This window comes from Tyto alba, unplaced genomic scaffold, assembly GCF_018691265.1.
Source record: "Tyto alba isolate M040663 unplaced genomic scaffold, T.alba_DEE_v4.0 Super-Scaffold_3, whole genome shotgun sequence".
Classification (NCBI taxonomy): Eukaryota; Metazoa; Chordata; class Aves; order Strigiformes; family Tytonidae; genus Tyto; species Tyto alba.
Genome location: NW_024881304.1, coordinates 10,020,537 through 10,042,889, shown reverse-complemented (window position 1 = coordinate 10,042,889; position 22,353 = coordinate 10,020,537). Strand labels below are relative to the sequence as shown.

General features: G+C 35.3%; 1 protein-coding gene across 7 annotated transcripts in view; it reads left to right on the top strand.

Annotated features, from left to right (window-relative positions):
* Nucleotides 1-22,353, top strand: part of CFAP20DC (CFAP20 domain containing) — an 84,302-nt gene that overhangs the window by 43,453 nt on the left and 18,496 nt on the right. For all 7 annotated transcript variants that reach the window (XM_033009321.2, XM_033009317.2, XM_033009319.2 and 4 more), the window contains 4 exons: nt 343-674; nt 5,638-6,048; nt 13,939-14,142; nt 21,042-21,103. In XM_033009321.2, coding sequence (XP_032865212.2) covers nt 343-674; nt 5,638-6,048; nt 13,939-14,142; nt 21,042-21,103 — 1,009 coding nt within the window. The remainder of the gene's footprint in view (nt 1-342; nt 675-5,637; nt 6,049-13,938; nt 14,143-21,041; nt 21,104-22,353) is intronic.

Below are 22,353 nucleotides of genomic sequence, written 5' to 3'. Positions count from 1 at the left end.
AATTATGTTTTCCTAGAATGAAATTCAGTTGAACAGTTTCAAATCTTAGCAGCTAAATAATTTCAGGTTTGCAAATTGCAGGCTTGCATGTCATATATCATAGCCTGCAGACTTTTTGAGCTGTGATCTGGAAATGTTTTGATTAACCTTGCCTGATACAGAAAGCAGCCTGATCTTTTTCGTTGCATCCTCGTCACTCTTCTAACTGTATAAAACTGATAAGCAGAATGTTTCTATATTAGAAAAACTTATTTTGCTGTACGACTTTCAGAGAAAAGGAGAGTGATCGGGGAAACATACAATTTACATATTTGTCATTAAAATAAACATTGTACGTTTCAGATGAATGGGTGTTTCCAGAAAGTCTCACTGAGAGTATTCAGTTGGATAGAAGTGAGCAGTTCATACCTACTGAGGATTCAGCCTGCCATAATTTAACCTTACCACAGAATGCCTCTGTTGAACACCACAGCAATCAAACAGTTGATCACCAAGTGAATAATAAAGAGTTTTTCACCTTTTCATCAAGACCTCGATCAGCTCCTCATGGGAAGTCTCCAAATATGTCACCAGAATGTTGCATATTCCCCTTGGATTTGAAGCAAGACAGTAATGGAGTACATGGGAAAACCCAAATTGAAGATAACTTCCAAGGAACTGACAGCAGTGAAGAGGTAGGCCACTTTGTACATGTAATTCTTGATAAAGTAGTCATCATCCTAAAACTCCTAGGATGAGATTCTGTCTTCAAGCTAGACAGAGAGGATAAATCATCTTTTCCCCATATACCTACAGGGAGACTTGTCTTTGTCAGGTTGCTGTGTCTAACTGGATACAGGAGTGAAAACACAAGTATACCCTCTGTGCACGTGGACGAAAGAAACCTAGCTCTCTGTCAGCCCCTGTGCTAACAGAGAGATGTGAGTACTGTGCATCATTACAACAAAAAAAGATTTTAGGAAAGCCTGCATCATAGATTTGAGTGAGATGAAAGTCTGTTATGGTTGAGCAAGAGTACAGTAAATAGGGCTTCATTGTGCCTTTTTAAAACTGTAAGCAGGGACTGTTTTGCTCACCAACATTGTCAAAAGTGAATTAAGAAATTTCAGCTTTTTAATGTCATTTGATGGTTGGTATTTCCGCTTTATATCCTATCTGAGCTGTCTCAGCATAACCAACTTTAATTCTTTTGCAATGTGGAAACATTGCAGCAGTAAAATTAATGAAAGAAAATGAATATTTTTTTAACAAATGTATCAGCTGATACTATATAGAAATTCACCAAATTGTCAATGCACTGAATAGTTGCATTGTGTCATTACAGTAACTGCTAAAAGTTATTACATTTATGAATATTCTAGTGTATTTCATTTTTAATTTTAAAATCTGTTTCTTAGCATTCTAATATGTTCCTCATAGCTGAGAAATAAAATGCAACCGAGTTACATTTTAGTAAGATGGATTGAACTTAACTGCTTTGTATTATGTATTTCTTAGAAACCAGATCACTGATGCTAATTATAAGAAATAAAATTTTATCTTTTTTTTTTCTGTAGTTATGGTGGTTTTCCCATTATCTGGGGGACCATATTAATTATTAACTTAAGCCCATAAGACTCTTATTTCGAACAAAGTTTCAGAATTTCATAATGAAATCAGTTTTAGTCAAGCTAATAGTTCATGAGCAGTGCTGTATGGGATACTATTCTAAAGACACAGAACTGTTTGGGTTTCAAAGAATTTCTTTGTGTATTATGCTTAGAAAAGCCAGAGAGGTTACTGTAGAAGCTAGGTTAAGAAAATATTTCCATAACATAAGAATTATGGAAGCTTTCCAGCACTGTCACTTGCTCAGTTTCCAGTTTGATTGCTTTTATTTTGTGGGGGGCGGGAGCAGGAGGGTGGCAGTCAGGGGACATTAAAGTTGTTAGTAGAGATATGTCTCCAAAGCAGTGTAAAAATGGCAAACAAAAATTTCTGAAGTGGTACCAAACAGTGAAGGCCATGCTATGATTAGTGAGTGAAAATAAAGTGTCTTTCAAAACACAGTGCATATGCCATACTTAACTGATGAACTATAAAGACAGACAAATTTAGATAAATTAAGCAAAAGCTAAATTAATTGTTAAACTTTGCTGGTGCTTAAGCCTTTATTGAAGATAGCTAACCTTCCATGCCATCATCCTACCCCAGAGATCCAGTGCCAAGTGCACAAAGAAAAAGCCATAGCCAAGTACTCCTGCTCTTACAGCACAAGAACATTGAGGCACAACATTAAGGGCCATTCTAGAGAGTTGCTGCAAGAGAGACTGGTAGAGGTTCCCTATGTACTTTAAAACGATTTAAGGTATTATATAAACTAAAAACTTTTCTTTGACTATGTGCCAGAAGTGTGCTAGGGAACAGCCTTTATCTCATTCATTACCTTTGGATGCAAACTGTATTAAATAGCATCAGCACTGCAGCTGGAGATGCATTAGACTCACAAAGCTAGGAGATAATTACATTAAACAAATTACAGCATGCTAACAAATTAGCCAGAGTTTTTTTCTCAGACTATTACATTAGTAATTCATAGTTAAGCCTTTCTTTCATGTGAAAGAAGTCACTGAACCAACAAATTACTTAGCAGTCATATTTTGCCCATATTCATCCTCTTCCTTGTACAGATACATTCTGTGTTGCTTCTTGAAGTCAGCTTTATACTGATAGTCTGGATACACACTTAATATGCAGATTGCTCTACTTTGCATTACTGAAGCAAACTACAAAACAATTTTATTTCAAGCACTGAAAATACAGAAAAGAGGATCCTGGAAAAGACATGATAGCTGAACGTAAGACTGCTAGCTTAATAGTATCTATCTGAACAGTTTAAGGTATCTGCAAAAATCCTCAAATTCCTTAGCCCAACCATAACATGTTTCTCAGTTTACTTCGCTTATATGACAAAATATTTATTTGACTAAGTTATGCTGAATCTTGTAGTGCTTTTTAAAAACATGTTTATCTTGCATGTGAAATAAGCTACATTGTTATGTTTTCAGACATTGTTTCTCATGATCATTGTATTACATCTTTCTTTGAAATTCAGATACTTTGTGTATAACACACATGGATATGCACACAATCTTGAACTGTATCACATAAGATAGATATCTCAACCTACAATTTAAGTAATTGCATGTGAGAATAAATTACCTTTCTCCTTGAAAATATAAGTAAAACTTTGCTTTAATTGAAGAAAAAAAAAAAAGGAGTTTGTATTTTAAATATGTCAGACTGGTAAAAAGTCCAAAAGTTATCCTTGGGTTTTATATGTCACTGCATCATGAATTTAAAAATTGCGGTTAAAATCCCAGTTTCATCCTACTCTACATTTTAAGTTAGTGGAGCTGCAAAGAAGAATTATGCACTTTTTTATTAAATCTGTGTAAATTCAGTATTATCTACAGAAAATACTGACTTAATAGTAAAATATGAGACAGGTTATGCATCAGGATAAATTTGAAATAAATGAACGTTGACTCTCTTTATGTTGCATATACTGAGAGCCATAAGATATGCAGAATAACTGTGCTAGAATTATACAGTTTATGTAACTTCTGGCTTTTAGGAGGAAATATTTCAGCCTGCAAACTGAAAACAACAAGTATTTATAAATTCCCTTTGGTGGTTACTAATTAGCCACTGAAATAATTTAATGCTGTTATTCAATTATCAGAGTCAAATAATCAGTAAAGGATAAAAATTGCTTCTTCTCTTGGAACCATTCACCATCAACTGACTTATTTTGTAATTATATGAATGTCCATGCTTTCAGCTCAAATTTCTGTCAGAGACTTTGTATAATTAAACTTGTCATGGCAGCATTTACAGATTCTGTCAAACCCAGAGCAAACCCAAGAACTCTTGCTGGTTGCGAGTTGTGTGACTGTGTCAGGTGTGACCACTTGTCACATAGTGCTAAAAATGCTGTTTTCAATGTAACAGGCAAGTTCATCAGTGAAGCCTTCAATGAAGAAATTGAGAATTTGTCTGTCCTTACACAATTAAAAAAATAAAAGAATAAGATTAAATAAGATACCCTTACAAAGGCTGACATAATTTCACTCTGATACCTCAGTATTGAAGCTTAGTGTACAAAGGGACTGAATCCCATCTCTTCCTAGTAGGTTGCCCTCTAGAGTCATTAGAATGATCTTAAAATTAGAACCCAGCAAGAGCAATCAGTTTTATGTATCCAGAACCGCCTGTCTGCATGTTCTTTCAAGGAATAACCATACATCAGTACAGGTACTCATTCCTCAGGAAAATCATTCTCATCTTCATTTTCCCTATGTTGCATAATAGTTAATCAAGCAAAAATTATTGATTTAATAAATTATTCTAAAACCTAAATGTGTATGGCTGAAGAGACATGGAAAGGTGAGAGGGATTTAAGCTTCAGGTAAATCAAAGTTGTCCATTTATCTCTAATGTGTAAAGAAAAATACAGTGTTTTCTTTAGTAATCTTCCATTTTGAGTTAGTCTAACTTAATATGGGTTTCGAGCACAGATTTTAAGATAATTTATGGCAAATAAAAATCCATTAAAAAAATGGAAATACAGATTTGTGTTTCAAGGAAATTACTAAATGAGGAATAATAAACTTCAAAAATGTGTATCATTAATAAAATTGAGGTATTATTTTCTTGAATGTGCATTTCTTTCTGTGTAATCCAGTTCTGTACTCACTGAAGTCACTAACAAACTTGGATCACTTTAATTTGCACTAGGACTGCACCTTGGCTATGAGAGGCATACTGAAGATGATATTTCAGTGTCTTATTGAATCTTGTAATATATACTGCCTTACATTCGGTGTGGTAGTATATGACAGAGGACCAGTATGAAAAGATGAAGATGAGGCCTCTCTCATCCTTCCTCTCTTGAGAATAAGAACATTTTGGCAAACACTAGATATGCTTCCCCATTGTTTTTCTTTCCATGTCTTCAGACTTGCTGTTTGTTGTGATGGCATATGAGTGAACATCATACACTTGATTCATGGGATGTTTTGCAGAGACATTACTAGAAGCATGAATATAAGGTTAACAAACTAACCTCCAAATTCTTAAATGATATTCAACTGGTACTGAATACGATACTCAGTGATATTACCAGAGGTGAGCAAAGTGATCTCAGCAGGAGTTATTCCTTCTATGTTTAAGCTGAAGATGCAATGAGAAAATGTGGAATATTAATAATTCAATGGAAAGACACCATTGTCATGGACTTTTTGCTTACTTTTGGTTTACAATTGTAATAAATTTTATTGAAATTATGATTATCATGTAACACACAGGTTTGGGATGTTACCAACATTCTGAGTTTGGGCCAACATTTTGGAAGGTGTAATCTTGTCTCCCTTTCTTCTTCTTTCTACCTTCTGCTTTTCACTACTTGAGATGTAACAATATGTTTATGGTATCCTCATAGTAGTTGCCAGGAAGAGCAGCTGGTTTTCAGAATCCTTGCAAATTTAGAATTAGGCAATAGAGATTGAAGAGCCATTTTGAAATTTTAAGGTCATGTAAAACTGTATTGTGCGATGATGAGAAGGGGATCGCTCTTGCTTTGTTTCCTAAATTTAGGATGACAACAATGAATTCATCCAGAGTACTGAGAACTTTGAGATTGGCCACAGCAAGCAAGGAACATCTGATTCAGCAGTTTTTAAAGAGATCCCACTAAAGAGGCTGTCATTGAGAAATGAATACTGGAAAAATAAGGGACATGGCAAACATAACCTCGAAGAGACCATCCTATCAAAACCACAGAGTTCCACTGTAAGAAAAACAGATTCTGTTAGCTCTCAGAGAAGCTTAAAGCCTACCCTTTCTCTTTCTCCAACTGGAAGTAAATCTGAATTCTTTAAAGTAATTCCAAATGGATCTGAAAAAAATGAAAAATATGGAGTTTCTGGTCAATTAAATAGATCCATCAGTAAAAAGTCTCTCAAGAAAATCTCAAGAGAAGATTCATGTCTGACAACACAGACTCATGTAAGTGATTTTTACTTTGAAATTAAATTATTAGGTTGTATAAAGAAGCTATATTGGATATACCCATTTTCATGAAGTGAGAAATAATATGTCTTTCATTCAGATATATTCTGGTTTCATCATAATAGTATTTATTGAGCTCAGTCTGTTGAAAGTTGATTTCGTAGTTTTTTGTGGCACACAAGATAGTACACCAAATAAAACAGAAATCACAGAGGTTTATAGATAAAAAGATATGTCACTGAGCAACTCACATTTTGGAAATATTTGAGTTAGGAAGTAGTTTTGGGCTGAAAGATTACAAAGGAAAATTGACAGACTTCGAATTGATATATTAACAAGTGACCATAGAAAGAGCATTAATCTAGGTACTTCACAATCTCTCTGCAACAGCCCTAAAAAATAATAAATTATGTGATTGAGGGCCAGTAGTAAGGCTGCGTCATAGGCTAAATTGTCAGGCTACTGAAGGAATTTTTACGTTCACTGAAGTGTTGTTTTATTCCTGTTTTTTTTTCTTTCTGATTCTCCTTATGGAAACATGCAGTAATTTGAAGAACAGGTTTGTCTGCAGCTAATTATGTTCTTAAATATTTTCTAATAGCTAAATCTTGTATTTTCAGCTTATAATAATGTGCTTTGAATTGTGTTTTGAATCAGGAACTGGAGTTTAAGAATCAAGTGTATTCTGTAAATCACAAATGAGACGGTATGTTAGTGTTCCATGGTTTTGGATAGAATTCTTTTCGTCTTAGAATTACCTCAAATCTGTGTCTTTTAACATGTGACCTCTTCTCTAAATGTGTTATGAGTAGATTAGATTTATTCCTGAGCATCTGAGAGTGGAACAGGCCAAACTTCTCCTTAGGCTTCAGAGATCTTTTTTTCAGACATCGGGTAATATCCTGTGAGACCAGAGACTTATATGGTCGGCATTTTCCATCCAGCAGCGGTCGTAGATGACTAGGGAAAAAAAGCACTGCAAGGACAGAACAAACATCCAGCAGTCCCTCGCCAGCATGCCCTGCAGGCTTCTTTCCAGCAGTCAATAGCTTAGCAATTTCTTCAGTGAAAGGTGTTGTCTTTGTGGTAAATAACTGGTGGTGGCTTTTTTTTTCCACGGATTGGTGTAGCTGCTTTTTGTATCTATATGGCCTTTGCCTTGTGACAGTGAATTTCAGAGTTTAACTGCTATTTGTGGGAAAAAAAAATACCTATCTCCTTTAATTTGTTTTGAATGCACTGTCTCATTCCTGGTGCTTTTTCATCTTTCTGTTTGTTATAAAAAACAATGAGTAATATTTTTATAAAATACTATTGTTCTTACCTGTGCCATTTACTATTTTGATGGCTGTATATTGTATTTCCCTGCAATTGTCTCTTCTACAGGTCAGAGGGTTTTATGGTATTCAGTCCCAGGGTTGCTGTTTTGTGATTTTTTTTTGTCATTTTAACCCAAGGATGTTGAATCTTGCTACTGCATGATCATTAATGTAAGAGTGATTTTTGGATAGTAAAATCTTGAACCAGGCATTGCACACTGCTGGGGACCAGAATAGAAGTTTCTCTTTTTTGTGGCTCTATGAAGCAATTACATATTCTTTGGTGAAGTTTACCTACGGTAGTGTCTTGCAACATGACAAACACCTCATTTGCCTGAAGGAAATGGATGTCTTCCATCATTATTCTATTTTCTGTCCTTGTAGCTTGTCTCATCTAGTACAGGATACCACAGTCACCATTCCAGTCAGGGGGATGTGCTGTCATTCTGCTATGGGAATTTTAGTCTGTAGGGATTCTGTTACTTGTTGATACAGTTCATTTTAGTTATCTGCTTTAACAGCATCTGTGAAAGAGGACGCAGGAGTGACCACTTCCATGGGACAAGGCTGCTACTGCTGGGGCAGGGTCATCATGCTGAATGGTTCTACCTACCTACTTTTGTCTGCTGGGGCTGCTGAGGATGGAGCACGCTGCAGCTAATTGTGGATATGGAAATCTGGGAATTGAATTAGGAAAAGCAATCCAAACTGGGCATCAGATTAAAGGACAATGTCTAGGGAAGTGTATGTTCAGCATTTCCATGTATCTTTGGTAGGGAAATGCACATCCCACCATGCCACTGATGCTTCAGTGCTTTTTTGTGAAATGAGTCTCTTCTAGTACTGGTATAAGGGTTGGGTTTTAGGTATCTCACAATCTTGTGAGATAGTCTCTCTGATTGAGGGTTCTAGAAATCTCTTCCTGTATTCTGCAAGCAGTTTATTTGATTCTGTAAAGGCCTTGCACTTTTCCTGATAAAAGCAGAACATCCTTTTCCATGAAGGATGTGGAGAATGGTTTCCTTTGGGAAGGAAGCAGATTAGGGGGAAGCAAGGGGAATAAAATACAGTAATGCAGGTGAAAATAGAAAACAGTGCTGGGACCTTATGGTGATGAAAAATATCAGTGACTGGTGATCTTAAAAACAATAAAAAAAAAAAACTAAATTCAGCAAAAATCCTACCAATAGCAGCATATGTTGTATGTATTTAGTATCTGGAAAAGACATTAGAATTGCCAGTAGTGGTGTAGAAAATGTGAAAGAATGCAATGATTGTGTTCTTTTGTATTTAGGAAGAAGTAAGATAATGTTTCTGTAATTTTTAGTGATAGGAAAACCCCAGCTGATACTGATCATCTGATTCTCTGTTTCTCAGATATATTAATATCCATGTATCTGTCTGTAAGTGTATAATAAAATTTCTTTACATTCTCTTTCCCTCCTAGTTTTATCTATATGATTTTATTTTCTAGTTTCCAGTAACTATTCAGATTTTTGTAACTAAACGTATTCCTTCCTTCTTTCCTAATTCTTTTCAGTTTTGACAAATTGTTCCACTTAAAATTCAACTATGTTTATCACTAATCATAACTGTAATCTATTTGTTCATAACAAATGAAATACATTGATTACTTTCCTAAAAGGTGTTATCAATACTTAATGCAGTGATCAACTTTGTCCTGTAGAACGTAACTAAATATAGACTATCTAGGTGGATTGCAATTAAGTTTTTAAAGTGTTAGACATATTTTACAATTTTTTTTGTGATATTTTGTTTTAAAAGATGAAGGAAAAGATCTATGATTTTTCCTCTGCCCAATAAATAGTTGATTACTAAATTAGACAGTAGGGTTTTTACCATACTGTACTTGTAGCTGTAAATGTATTGCACATGTAATTTGTTGCTTGTGAGTATTTTTTGCAGGGACAAAGCCTATTATCAATATATAGAAGCTCAGGAGGTACATACTTTGTTCTGTTGCTACAAAATATACGATGAAAGTATCTGGCAGATCTAGCCCCCATACTTGATTTGATCAAGTAATAAAATTTTCCCATCCAGAAGCCTTTCCTTGGGGTTCTTTGATACTTCTTTTTGTACTAGGCCACAGTCAAAATTCGAGTGCCACTGACTGCCTTTTAAACAGTGGTTGTTTATATTAGAAAGTATGTTCACCTAGCACTTACAGAATAAAGTTAAATATTTTTTTTTTCTATGAAGAATATTTCCAATAATTTTAAAATTACTATAATAAGCTATTTGAATGTGGCCTTTTTCTGACCATGTACATATGTAAACCTCTTTTTTGTATCCACCGGAGAAGTTTTGCAGGTAGAAAGCAGTATTCTAGGTCCCCACAAGTTTCAAGAGTGGAAATGCTGACATATTACTAACTACAGTGACACAACACTGGAGTATTTTTGTTGGCTGTGGGCATGTAATTATTTTATTTCTGTTTTGAAACACTCTTCATTGTTTTAATAATTATGTATGAAAGGATAGTTTCATATGAAAGGGTATTAGAGTGAGAGTTTACAGAGAAGTAGTCTCCTAATCTGCATATACGGAGGACTGGTAAAGAAAAAAAATGCTTAACCAACTCTTCCTGCAATCGATTTGCTAGCTACTTAATACACTTTAAGGACCTGGTAGCTTGCAATGTTTTATTCATGCTTTAATAGAGTTCTCTATTATTAAGTTCAAATATTTTTAATTAAGAAAGAAGTACAGCCCTCTGGGTAATATTGCAAGCATGTAGATAGCTGGTAATTAAAGTTTTCCACACGTATAACTACATTCAAACAATTCTGAATAAATCATTTGAACCTAGAAGAATGCAAATATCATAATATATGAAAAAAATCCTTTAAACAACAGGTTTTGTCAATCTAGCAGAAGTTTTAAGCACTTAATAAAAATACTTTATCATAAGGAGAGGATATGCAAAAAGACAAGCTTTTTAATTACTAAATGAAATATTTATTTTAGACAAATACAAGAGTATTGCAAAATTACTTCTTACATCAAAAGTTTCTCCTAAATTACAAAGTGAACTTAATTTCAAATTCAGTTTTCAAATTCTGTCTTTGAAAATTGACTAAGATAATATAAAATTTGTGAAGAGGCTTTTTTGTAGTAGTCATCTGAAGCTACAGAAAAAATAGTCCAAACTATTTCTCCTTTATTACAAGGAATTTATTGTACAGAATGTTTAACACGGAAAATTGTCATGACATGTATTCTCCTTTCTGAGTATATTTCTAGAGTGAGCCCATTACAAGAAAAGAAAACAGAATGACAATTTTAAATAAGTTGAGAAAAAACAGCAACAAATGTTTTGAATTGTTTTGTAAAAATTCCAAAAATCTATGCATCTTTCTTCATATACATAAAGGACAAGAAGATCTGGGCAATGTTTTACTTTTATTAAAAAAGAATGAGAAAAATGTTCTTTCAATGCTTAGTGCTTTTATTCTGCATAGCACCAGTTCATGCTGTCATTTTAATGACTACATGCCAATTTCTTCTTATATGAGGTAAGAAAGATAAGCCAAAGCCTTTCTTTTAATAATCAAATAAACACAGAAAGCTTCTATATAGGAAAATTAACAGGAAATCAGCATCTTCAGTAAGATCAATAAAAGTTATAGTAGCTGTAGATCTGGTAGAATACTAATACATCAGAGCAAAGCAGACTTTCCAGACATAACATAGCAAGCTTCATATGAAGTAAGCAAATAACTGATAGTACTTGAGTTAATAATGTATGTTCAGTAAAGGTCTAGAGAAAACATCATGTATTATTTTATGATTAAAAATGTTAGGAATAATCACACTATTCAGGAATGAAGCTTGGACCTCAAAAGCCAGGGGGAAAAAAAGGCAGTTGCAGCTGTGCTGACAGCTTCTGTCATCATCTTATAGCTTGTACAAAATGGCAGACTACATTTATCTGTGCCAAAAAGTATCCTCTGAGTGCTTGAGGTGATTCCATAAGAAAAATCTTTGCAAAGACATTTGACTTAAGAATTTGAGATACGTAGTAAAAAAAAAAAAAAAAGTTTGCAATAGTCTTTAGAATTGTCTTTTTCACAAAGATTTGCATACTTGCACATGCAACTGTTTCCTTGTGAGCACCCTTCAGTCATAAATCCTGGGTTTTGTGATATATTTAGCTGCTGATTGTCAGCTTGCAAGCACACTTCCCATCTAAGGTGGTTTACTTTGTTATTTCAGTGCTAATTTTCTTTTTGACCAGTTATTTGCAATAGATGGCTTTAAGTGCAACCTAATATGCTAGTCAGAATGAAACATCAGAAATCTATGATAGAGTTGCTGCTCCCAAAAACTTAATGTTGAGCAGCAGTCTTTACTGAATGGTACTTAATTTCTTAACTAGAATTAAAATAGGAAGTATTGTTTTACATACTACTGAGATAATAACTGTTGATTTCTTTTATGGCACCCATGAGGAAATAAAAATATGCTACATGTTTTTATTCTAAAACTGTTTTTGCAAATAGGTAGTAAAATATTCTAGAGTTTGAGGTAGAATCAAGGTTCAGTTCATTGCCTGTTGCCATTACATGTATTATTAAAATGGATAGGTTTCTCCATCTGCCCTCCATCCAAAATTCCCTTCCAGTGTGCATTGTATTACACATCCTATACTTGGGAGTTCAGCACTGAATGAATCTATGAGCATATCCGCCCTTAAACTTCTCAAGGGGAAATAAGTAACGTAGTATCCATCATTATCTGGCTTTAATGCTGGATACGTAGTATCCATCATTATCTGACAAAAAAAGTTGGCAGGAAGGGGGATCAGATGGACAATAACGCTTTTCTGATTCCCAGAAAATACAGTTTTATTAAGGTATATAGAACTTCCTAAAGCAGAAAAAGTACTGCGAGTCACTGAAAATAACCTCCTTTTTCAGCATTGTTGTCATATTGTCTTTCTAGTGAAAGTGACCACTTTGCATGTGAAATACTAAGCAATAAACATTAAAATCTAGGATATATATATGTCTTTTTGCATTATTTCCTTTAAATAAAGAAATGAATGTCCAATGTATAACATCTTTTATGGGCTGTATACGTCATACCTCTGTTTAGCTGAATAATTGAACCTATATAATATTTTATTAACCACATATATTCATGAGTGTTTTTAAAATCAAATATCTTGCTTGTGTGGTGTCATAACCTGAAAGTATTGAACATTGCTGTACTATTTCTCTTATTAAGATAAAGCTGCAGTTCAAGTTTTCCTATGTCTCAGGCGTGAGCAGTTTACTATTATACTCTAAGTAGCAGACTTACATATGTGTCTTGTATCCATAGGAGGAAGGACGTTTTAGTAATACTTTCAGTGTGTCTTCCGGTGGTAAGGTAACTTTTGTACCCCCAGAAAACACACTGAAACATTACACGCTGGTTTTCATAGCAGGAAAAGCTAGCAATAATCATACCTCTAGTGCTGCTGACTTGCATGTGTTCTTGAGGTCTTCAGTTACCCTGTCCCTCCCCACAGCACCCTGTGCCTACCTGCCCTCCTCACAGACTCAGATTGCCCCCTCTGCCAGGAACATGATAAACTCCTGGTCTGAAAGCCCCATTCTCTTCACTAGTATCAAAGCACTGTCCCTCTTTGGGATACTGTTACATAGTCTCTTGCAGCCCACTGGCCATATTCCAGTGATCTAAATCCTCTGAAGTCCCGGTCACTACTTGGATTCACTTTTCAAGCCGAAATGCATTGTAACTCCATTCAGCACCAAAACTAGAGGCCTCAAGTATTAGACCTGTTCCTTTGTGAAACAGCACTCTATGTGGACCCTTTAAGAAAATGAAAGCTTTTCTTAAAGAAGGACCTATAAACAAAGGTAATGCCACAGAAGATTGAGTGAATTTAAACAATCCTATCATGAGGTTTTGTGTGAGGCATAAGTACGAACTGCAAAATAGTTATTACCTGGTTTTAGTTTTTGGCCTGTGGATCAAGTTTGACATAGCAATTAGAGTTACATTAACAATTCAACCAATGAGTGTGAAGAAAAATGAAGAAACTGTGATGTTTATTTTAAAATGTATACATGAGCAAGTTGCGAAAATAAGTTTAAAAATTTACTGCTGACAGGTGTAACTTTCCAGAGAAATGTTATACTGTGCTTGACAAATAACTAAATGTTATGTTGATGGTGTTTATGATACTGTGATAACTGTGTGATTTGATTTCTTTCAAGATTTGCATTTAATGCCTAAGCAATTTTAGCTGCTGGATTTTTTAACTTCTAAAGGTCTGCTTTTGTCTTCTGTTTTTAATGGCAGTGGAACAGCAACTTCACCAAACACACTGGATCCGAACTGCAGTCCATAACAGTGTTTGTGTTCTTCTTCCCTACTGTAATTATGTGTAAATATGCTTGATCTTCATAGCTGACCAGAAATCTGTTAACTAATCTTTTCATCTAATCTTTTCATTCGGTTATCATCTGTTTCATTCATGTATTCTGTTCCATGATCCTGTCTATATTGTTGAATTTTCCATTTTATTTCACAGGAGTATGACTGGAAAAACTACCAGGCAAATAGAATGAGTTCATCTGAACTACAGATGCTGGCTAGCATGAAGAGACAACAAAATGAAGAATTAAGGGGCACTGGGATCTCACATGGGCTGAGCGCATCACAGATAGACAACTGCAATGTTAGCATAAGTACAAGCAGTGATGATACAGCAACCTGGAACTCTTGTTTCCCACCAGTAAGTCTAAAGCCATAGTATCTTCTCTGTATAATTTCTGTCAATTCTGAGACTCAGGGGTCTTGAATATTAAAATGTCTTTGAGTAGCTTTGAAAATTTAAAGTATCATTATCAAATATTTTTTAAAACTTACCAAGTAAAACATGCAACCAAAACACATGCACTTCCTGCAGGTTCTATAGTACCATGATGGACAAAGAGCAAATCTATTAAATATATTCCTTCCTAGAATCCTGAATAATCGAGTAGGCTGTACAGCTTGTCATAATAGTTGCTGACAACTTGTAGGTGTGTGCTATAGTACTTAAAAATGGTTCCAAAATGAATGAAACCCAGATATACCAGTCAGCAACTGCATTACAGTGTAATGGAAAATAATTGCTTCTTACAGTGATAAAGTCTTATTACTGAAAAGCTAACTGTTTAAAGGGCTGCAGTAGAACAGCAGCAAAAAGCTGCAGTAGTTCTAAGCACTTAGTATGTGATCCTTCTGTATTTTATACCTTATATCATTATTTGTCCTGGTACAAAGTAGTACAAAATCACACACCGCTGCTCAGTGTGACAGAGTACTGTTATAAGAAGCAGAGGAGTATTTGTTACAGTCCACTGAAGAGTATTGAATGTATGAAATCACAGGATAACATTTCAGCAACTATATAAAGGTACTTGCAGGAGCTGCTGTAAAACTAGGTAACCTCATACTCCATTTATATCTCAGCAACATAGTTCTTATTTTATTATAGGTGAAACAATAATAAACAACAAATGTGGCTTAAGTAAAGCACACAACTCTCAGAGGCAGATCCAATGTTAGTAGAGTAAACACTGCTGTGTTGCCCCAGTATAAACTATTGTAGAGTAAATGCTCTGAAAGGTTAGGTGCTTATTACCTCCAGGGATCTATAGGGCCTAAATAGAGGCCTGTAGTTGCTATCTTCCGTAGTGAATGTTGAACACAGCACTGGAACTTTGTGGTGCACTGGTAAATGAAGGTTTCACATGAGAAGAGATGTATCAGTGAGTGGGTCATTGCTCAAATAAGAATTTGGTTTAGAGAGTAATATTTTGCAGGATATCAGAGAAACATTAGTTAGTTTTATCTATTTGAGATATGTCAACATTACACATCTAGTTGATTTCCTCATATTTCCGGTGCATTTTCTCAGTACTCACTAAATAGACTCAAACATGATGTAAATCTGCAAGACTGGACAAATGGAACTGAATTAAATAAAGAGAATAGCAGTCTCATTAATTTTTTGAGTAGTTTAATTATAAGGAAATTAATAAGAATATTTAGACATGTCAGGTTTGGTTAATACAAATTACATGACTAAAACAAAATTAACTTTTAAAGTGAAATGTACTGCGCCAGTATTCAGTGAAGCGCAATGTGATTGCAAAGACAGCTCTTTGATCTTATTGCCTAGATCAGCTTCTGTAGCTTCAGAGTAATAGCATCAGTCTGAAAAAGTGTTTAGATATAATAGGTTAGTCATTTAAATTGTAATTTAATATAGCTGTAGTTTTTCATAGTAGTCCTTTGTGACCATCTTTCTTTACATAAACCAAGTGTGAAAGGCAACATATTTGTCTTTGAGAGAGAAGTTTTTCAAATTTCATTCAGTTGACTGAAGTGTTGGATTGTCTTACACATACAGCCACAGAAGGTTTCTTCTCTGCGTTTTGCAAGGTGGGCATTGAGGTTTTAAGATTTAATGGCAAGAACCTCATTTCCAGGAAGAGGTAATTTAGAAAGTAAACCTAATCCTTCTCAGATAAGGACTAACCACTTAGTCTCTTGCTACAACAGACTGCTGAAATTCAGCTTCCCTGGTCTTCCCTAGTTGTATACCTCAGCCTTTACGTAAAGGGACTCTGTACCAGTACAATGTTGGTTAGTCCACAGTGTTGATTCACTTCATATTTTCCTTTCTGAGATAGTTGCCACAGCACCGTCTATTCATAGATGTAGTTACAAGCTTTTGGAGTATGGACTAGTGTGTTTAACACTGCTTGATGTAATTCTGTTCTAATATTTGGAAAAATGCAGAGTATTCATGTGAGAGTGATAATTCATTTTCTAGACCTTTAATATCTAAGGTTATAAACAACATTTATTAGGGAAGGTGATTATTTAATTATCACCCCAAGTTGTTTTAACACAGAACCTTTTAAAAAAGAAGTTTGGGCCATTTTTGGTATGCTAGTGTTAAATTTTAGTATATTTTGATATGCTTACAACATTTCAAAGGATGTTGAGAGTAGTGATGCTGTGCCATTATTCAAATGGGTAGCTGAAATTAAAAAGTTAAAGTAGGCCAGTTAGTCTAATATCATTGTCAAAACAGTGAAAAATCTGGTGTGGAATTCAGTTAATGGAGATTTAAAGGATGGTAATATGACTAATGATAGTCAAGATTGCTTTACAGAAAATATGTCCTGTTCACAAAATCTAATTTTATTGATAAAGTTACAATTGATAAGGGAACTGCTTAGATGTAACATACTGAGACTATTGTACATATTTGTTTAAAAGTGAACAGCATACAATGTTGATAAAGCATACCTTGAATGAATTTAAAACTGGTCAACTGACGAATATCAAAAACAGTCAGCAGGGAATTATCTATAAGTAAATTACATTCAGAGGGACCCACTTCATGGTTCATTCAGTTCTAGATATGATGTTCAGTGTTTTTTATTGGTGATCCAGTTTAATAGCTGGTGGTATACATATAATTGTGAGTCGATCTAATTCTTCCCTTTGGCTTTCAAATCTACAAATCTGCCAGATAATTTCATGTAGCTGTTTTGAGTGAATCCCCACACATAGCATTTACATGTGCAGTGAATGTGTTACTGTATGCATAGGTGGTCTACAAAACTGAGAGATCAAAACGCAGCTGGCTTGGAGTGATTAGGGCACATTCAAAGGTTGCTCCTCCTGGATTTCAGTCTTCTGCCATGCATGGTCTTTCTATAAGATCTAAAATCGTAGAATTGTAGAATCATAAAATAGTTTGGGTTGGAAAGGACATTTAAAGGTCATCTAGTCCTACCCTCCTTCAGTGAGGAGGGACACCTTCCGCTAGACCAACTTGCTCAGAGCCCCACCCAACCTGAGTTTGAATGTTTCCAGGGATGAGGCATCTGCCACTTCTCTGGGTGACCTGTTCCAGTGTTTCACCACCTTCATTGTAAAAATTTCTTCCCTATATGTAGCCTGTATCTACCCTCTTTTAGTTTAAAACAATTACCCCTTGTCCTATAGCAACAGTCCCTGCTAAAAAGTTTGTCCCCATCTTTCCTGTAGCCCCCTTCAAGTACTGGAAGGCTGCTATAAGGTCTCCCTGGAGCCCTCTCTTCTCTAGGCTGAGCAACCCCAACTCTTTCAGCCTGTTCTCATAGGGGAGGTGCTTCATCCCTCTGATAGTTTTTGTGGCCATCCTCTGGACCCACTCGAGCAGGTCCATGTCCTTCTGATGTTGGGGGCTCCAGAGCTGGACACAGCACTGCAGGTGGGGTCCCACGAGAGTGGAGTAGAGGGGGGAGAATCCCCTCCCTCAACCTGCTGGCCACACTTCTCTTGATGCAGCCCAGGACACGGCTGGCTTTCTGGGCTGTGAGTGCATGCTGCTGGCTCACAGTCAGTTTTCCATCCACCAACAACCCCCAAGTCCTTCTCCTCAGGGCTGCTTTCAGTCCCTTCAGCCACGAGCCTGAGTAATATCATTTTTTCAGCTTCAGGTTTTTACCAAGAAGTTTTCCTTATGTATATATTTATTCCTTATATATATTATGTAAAAAAATATATGTGTAGAATAAAACCAAATTTGTTTTTGTCACTGGTCTTTAGTACCACCATCATTTGAGCTGAGCCAAGAGAACTTGCAAATGATCAATCCTTCCAAAATCAGATGTACAAACTGCAGAAAAGTTTATATATATCTGTAGACACCTTCCAGTTGCGTAGGCAAATGATTTTAGCAGTGCAGTATATAGAAAAGAAATAGAAATAATCTTCATATTGTAGTTTGAGAAATTAAGGACAGCTTGAAATTCTTGTCATGATTAAACTTTCATGCTTACTTGTGTTGCCAGGTTGTATCTTTATGATTATTTACGTCAGTAGTATCTATTGCTTTCTCTTATTTTCTTCCAAGATAAGTAAGGAGTATTTTTATTCCAAATTTTCATTCATTTTATACATTTTTGTCCCTTAGTGGAATCTATGGCAACAGCACCACCAGAAGGCAGCTTTTTGTGTATCTTTCATTTTGAAATACCTATGATGTTTTGCAAGGCAGGGCAGGATATAATCATGTTAGATAGTGAATTTATGTGTTGAAGTAATCTTCTATATATAAAACACATTTTTAGTGAGTTTATTTTTTTCAATGCTTGCCATTGTTAGTATGATTTCCAGATTAATTGAAAATTCTCATGTTACTGACTCTAATGAATCTAAGAAACCCTTCTGAATGTAATGGCACATAGATCAATCATATTGTTAAGTCACAGTTAGAACAGATACCCTTAATCAACTATAAAACAGATATACTAAACCTGTATTTTTATATCTTACGATAGTTTACCAAGAACTGAATATATGCTGTCAGGAGAAATCATTGAAATGTAAGTTGCTTAGCAGCTGCTGTAAACTATGATGGCCAAAAAGGAATAAAATAGCTTTGAATATTATACATTACCCAATATAGCTATCAGTTATAAATATGAAAAACTTATTTTTTAAAATGAATATACTTCGAAGGAGAATTATAGAACCTTATAAAATGTGTGTGGGCACAGTTCCAAATCAGCAATATGTGTATGTAGAACTAGATATTTTAAAAGATTTCATTTGGCCTTGTCTTACCAGAATGTTTTCTTAAATTTTAAGGTCTATGAAATTCCATGTTAGCTTTGCTATATATTTTCTGTATATTGCAGAGTATAATGTCAAGTTTATACCCGCACATATACACATTATCCAAGAAAATTTGCAAAAATTACAAAACATTTCTGCTTAAATGCCCTGCTTTATTCTAGAGATCCAGTAAGACCTTCCTGCCCTGTCAGGTAATTGACCCATTCAGCTTCTTGGATAGCTGTTTCCACACTTCAGACACCACCACTTCAGACACAATACAAACATTCTGGAGAAAGATCATATATAAGAGAATTTCAGATAACTTATTGCATATGTTCCCTGATTCTCAGTCAGAAATTCAAAGGAGAAGGAAGGTTCTCCTTAATTGCTTATTGATATATCCTAGAAGCTTGTAGTGGTATAATACTGTTAGAAGACTCCAAATATGCTCACCACTAAGACCTGTCTTTGGAGTAAGGAGTAGACACAGAGAAGAAAGATTACTTGTTCCCCAAGCAACTTCCTAAATATAAATTCAGTCACATAAGCCTTGGTCTGCAAAATATTTGAAAGAGTACTTCCAGGTTCATACCTAATTTGTGGAAGGACTTCTGGCTTCCTTTGTGATGTTTCAGAAAAGCAAGCTACTTAACACAAAAATGGTCTGGCAGAACTGAAGTCTGACAGACAAGAGGTTTAAAGCCAGAATTATTCCAACTGAGAGCTCAGTTTGACAACCCCTGGAGGGATCTGTTCACATCAAGTCAAATTGCAAAACTGAGGCAGACTACTCTTTACTATGAAATGAGACTAAAAATTATTTAGACAGGTATTCTGGTTCATAGACTGACTAATTCACTTTCTGTCTCATCCTCAGTCTTCCACTACCCATCATTTGGGAATTGCACTATCCGCCACCAGGCAGTGACTCAGATTTGGCAGTAATTAGGATGTTATTTATCCCAAACATATATTTTACAACAGCTCTCCCCACTTCCTGAAACCATGAGAACCATCATTTCTATATTGATTTCTGTAAAAAAAGCAATTGCTTTTATAATGCTTAGTGTTTATTTTTAGCATTTCATGTACTGAATTGTACAGGTATTGTTAATGTATGCTTGCATTTTCATTTCTTTTGTATTTGCTTCAGTGATTTGTTTAGAACTGCTTTCGGGCTGTGATAATGTCAGGGGGGATCCGTTCTGGAAGTACTATATATATCAAGTGAAGATTTACTTCCAAATTTTAGAATTCTAAATTTTTATACCAGTTTATGAATATTGATCTTTCTTGCAAATAATCATTGCAAATCATTGTTTTTAATGCCAGGAACCAAGTGTAGCTTGAAACCTTTGGGGCACATTCTTACAATGGGTAGGTAAGATTTGAAGACTGTGTAAAATGATCATCCTTTGTATGAATATTCATACAGTCCACTATTAGCTATTCATGAATAGCTTAATCCATGTTTCAAATTGGCAGTACCATAGAGAATTGTATGTGCTTCAGCAAACTTCATTTGGGACTGCTAAAATTACTGTTAATGGTGCTTCTGAGGAGAGAGGAACCGTGTCTGCTGGCCCTATTAGTTCTGGCTAAGTGTTGTCTAACCTTAAGAATGGTTGGTTCTGCCCAGATCCTAAGAGTTCCTGAACCATGCTTCCTGTACACCTACAGTCCAGACTCTTCTATCAGACAAGACTTTGCCACCCTTCCCTCTCTGAAGTTTCCTGACTCTGTCCCAGAACTCTCACAGGCAGTATGGAAATGACCATGTGGTTGACTCCTTAATTCATATGTATTTCCACCCAGATGAGAATCAACTGTTAAATTATGCTTTTGCACAGTTAGGATCTGATTATCCATTTTAAATTTCCCAGGTAAGAAAAAAGACTGTAAAATGCTAATATCAGAAGCTGCAAATGTGTATGCTCATAAAAGATCTCTTACATACTTCTAAACATTCTGAAAGAATATTTGCAAAGTTATTTTCTCACTCTTATTTTCTGTTTTCCGTAGCCCGTCAGTCAGGAGCATCACTATCAGAAAGAAATGAGCCCACTTTCTCATTCCAACCCACGGTAAGATTCCATTTATAGCCCAGGCAGTAAGGATTCAGTTAGAGTGCTCTGAATATTAAATGTGACATTCTTTGATTGAATCTTAAATCTCTTTTCAATTGCAACCTCCTCTCAGAGGGCTTTACTATTGTTCATTTTAGTCATTGTCTCCAGCACGTCTGCATTGTCCTGGAATGCAGAACTGAGTTCTGCATGTTTTGGATGTACCAGTGTGTATTTAAAGTTACTGACATAGGCCTTGCTCCTACATCTGCTTTGATGCATGATTCAGCAAATCCTCCTCATCTGACATACATACACTCACCTATTTCTTTTTCTCTCTCTCCCTCTCTGCTTTGAAGGCATAGAACTAGAATTCTGTACATGACTGTAGGTGTCAGGGAATCCATTTGTTACAAAAGATTTGAATGTTACTTATTTAGACAGGTTTTTTTCAATAGATAGCCCAGTAAGGAGAGAGGGTGTTACAACACCATGGGATAGTTCAGAGGGAGATCCTGTCTGCAACATATTTTGGCTGTAAAGTTTTTAGCTTGATCTGTTTTGTTTGGAATCAGTAACAAAATCACTGTGACCTTATTATAAGGTGAAATGAAGACAAGGGGAGAAGGTGGCTAGGGAGAAATAATCAAATTGAGATAATCAGAATTACTTGTCAAGTTTCAGAACTACCTTGTACCTGTGAAACCCTAACATGACTTTGTCCATTTTTAACAACCTGAACAAGAGGTGTACTTATTTTAAAATGTAGACCTATTTAACTTTCATTTGGTGTCATTAATGTGGATTCTGTTTGTCCCAAGTTTTAATTGGACAATGTATGTGTGTTGGGAGGAGAGGATATTTCAGATACAACTCCTTTATCTTTTATCAACAGTCTGAAATGTTTTGTGGTAGCAAACTGCCAGTCAGTTGTACAGGATAATATGCATTTCTTCTCACACAGATGTTTTCAGTCACTTGTCTCACTTGCCATCCACATTTTTATGATTTAAAATCTTCTTTTTAGATTTTATGAAGTGAACACTATGAAACTTGCTGTGCAAGTTCACCCAGATGCATCAGTTATTGCAACATGCAGCCATATGTTTCCTAGTTCACACAATATATTGCTGGAGTTAAAGTGTAATCCTGGATTCCTGTTCCCTTTCACATGTAAATCAAAGTGCTTATGTTGGTCTAGAAAACCTCTCTGCCTTGGGTGCTGGTTATCAAAGGAAATATCTCTATCCTTACAAATTGTCACAGTG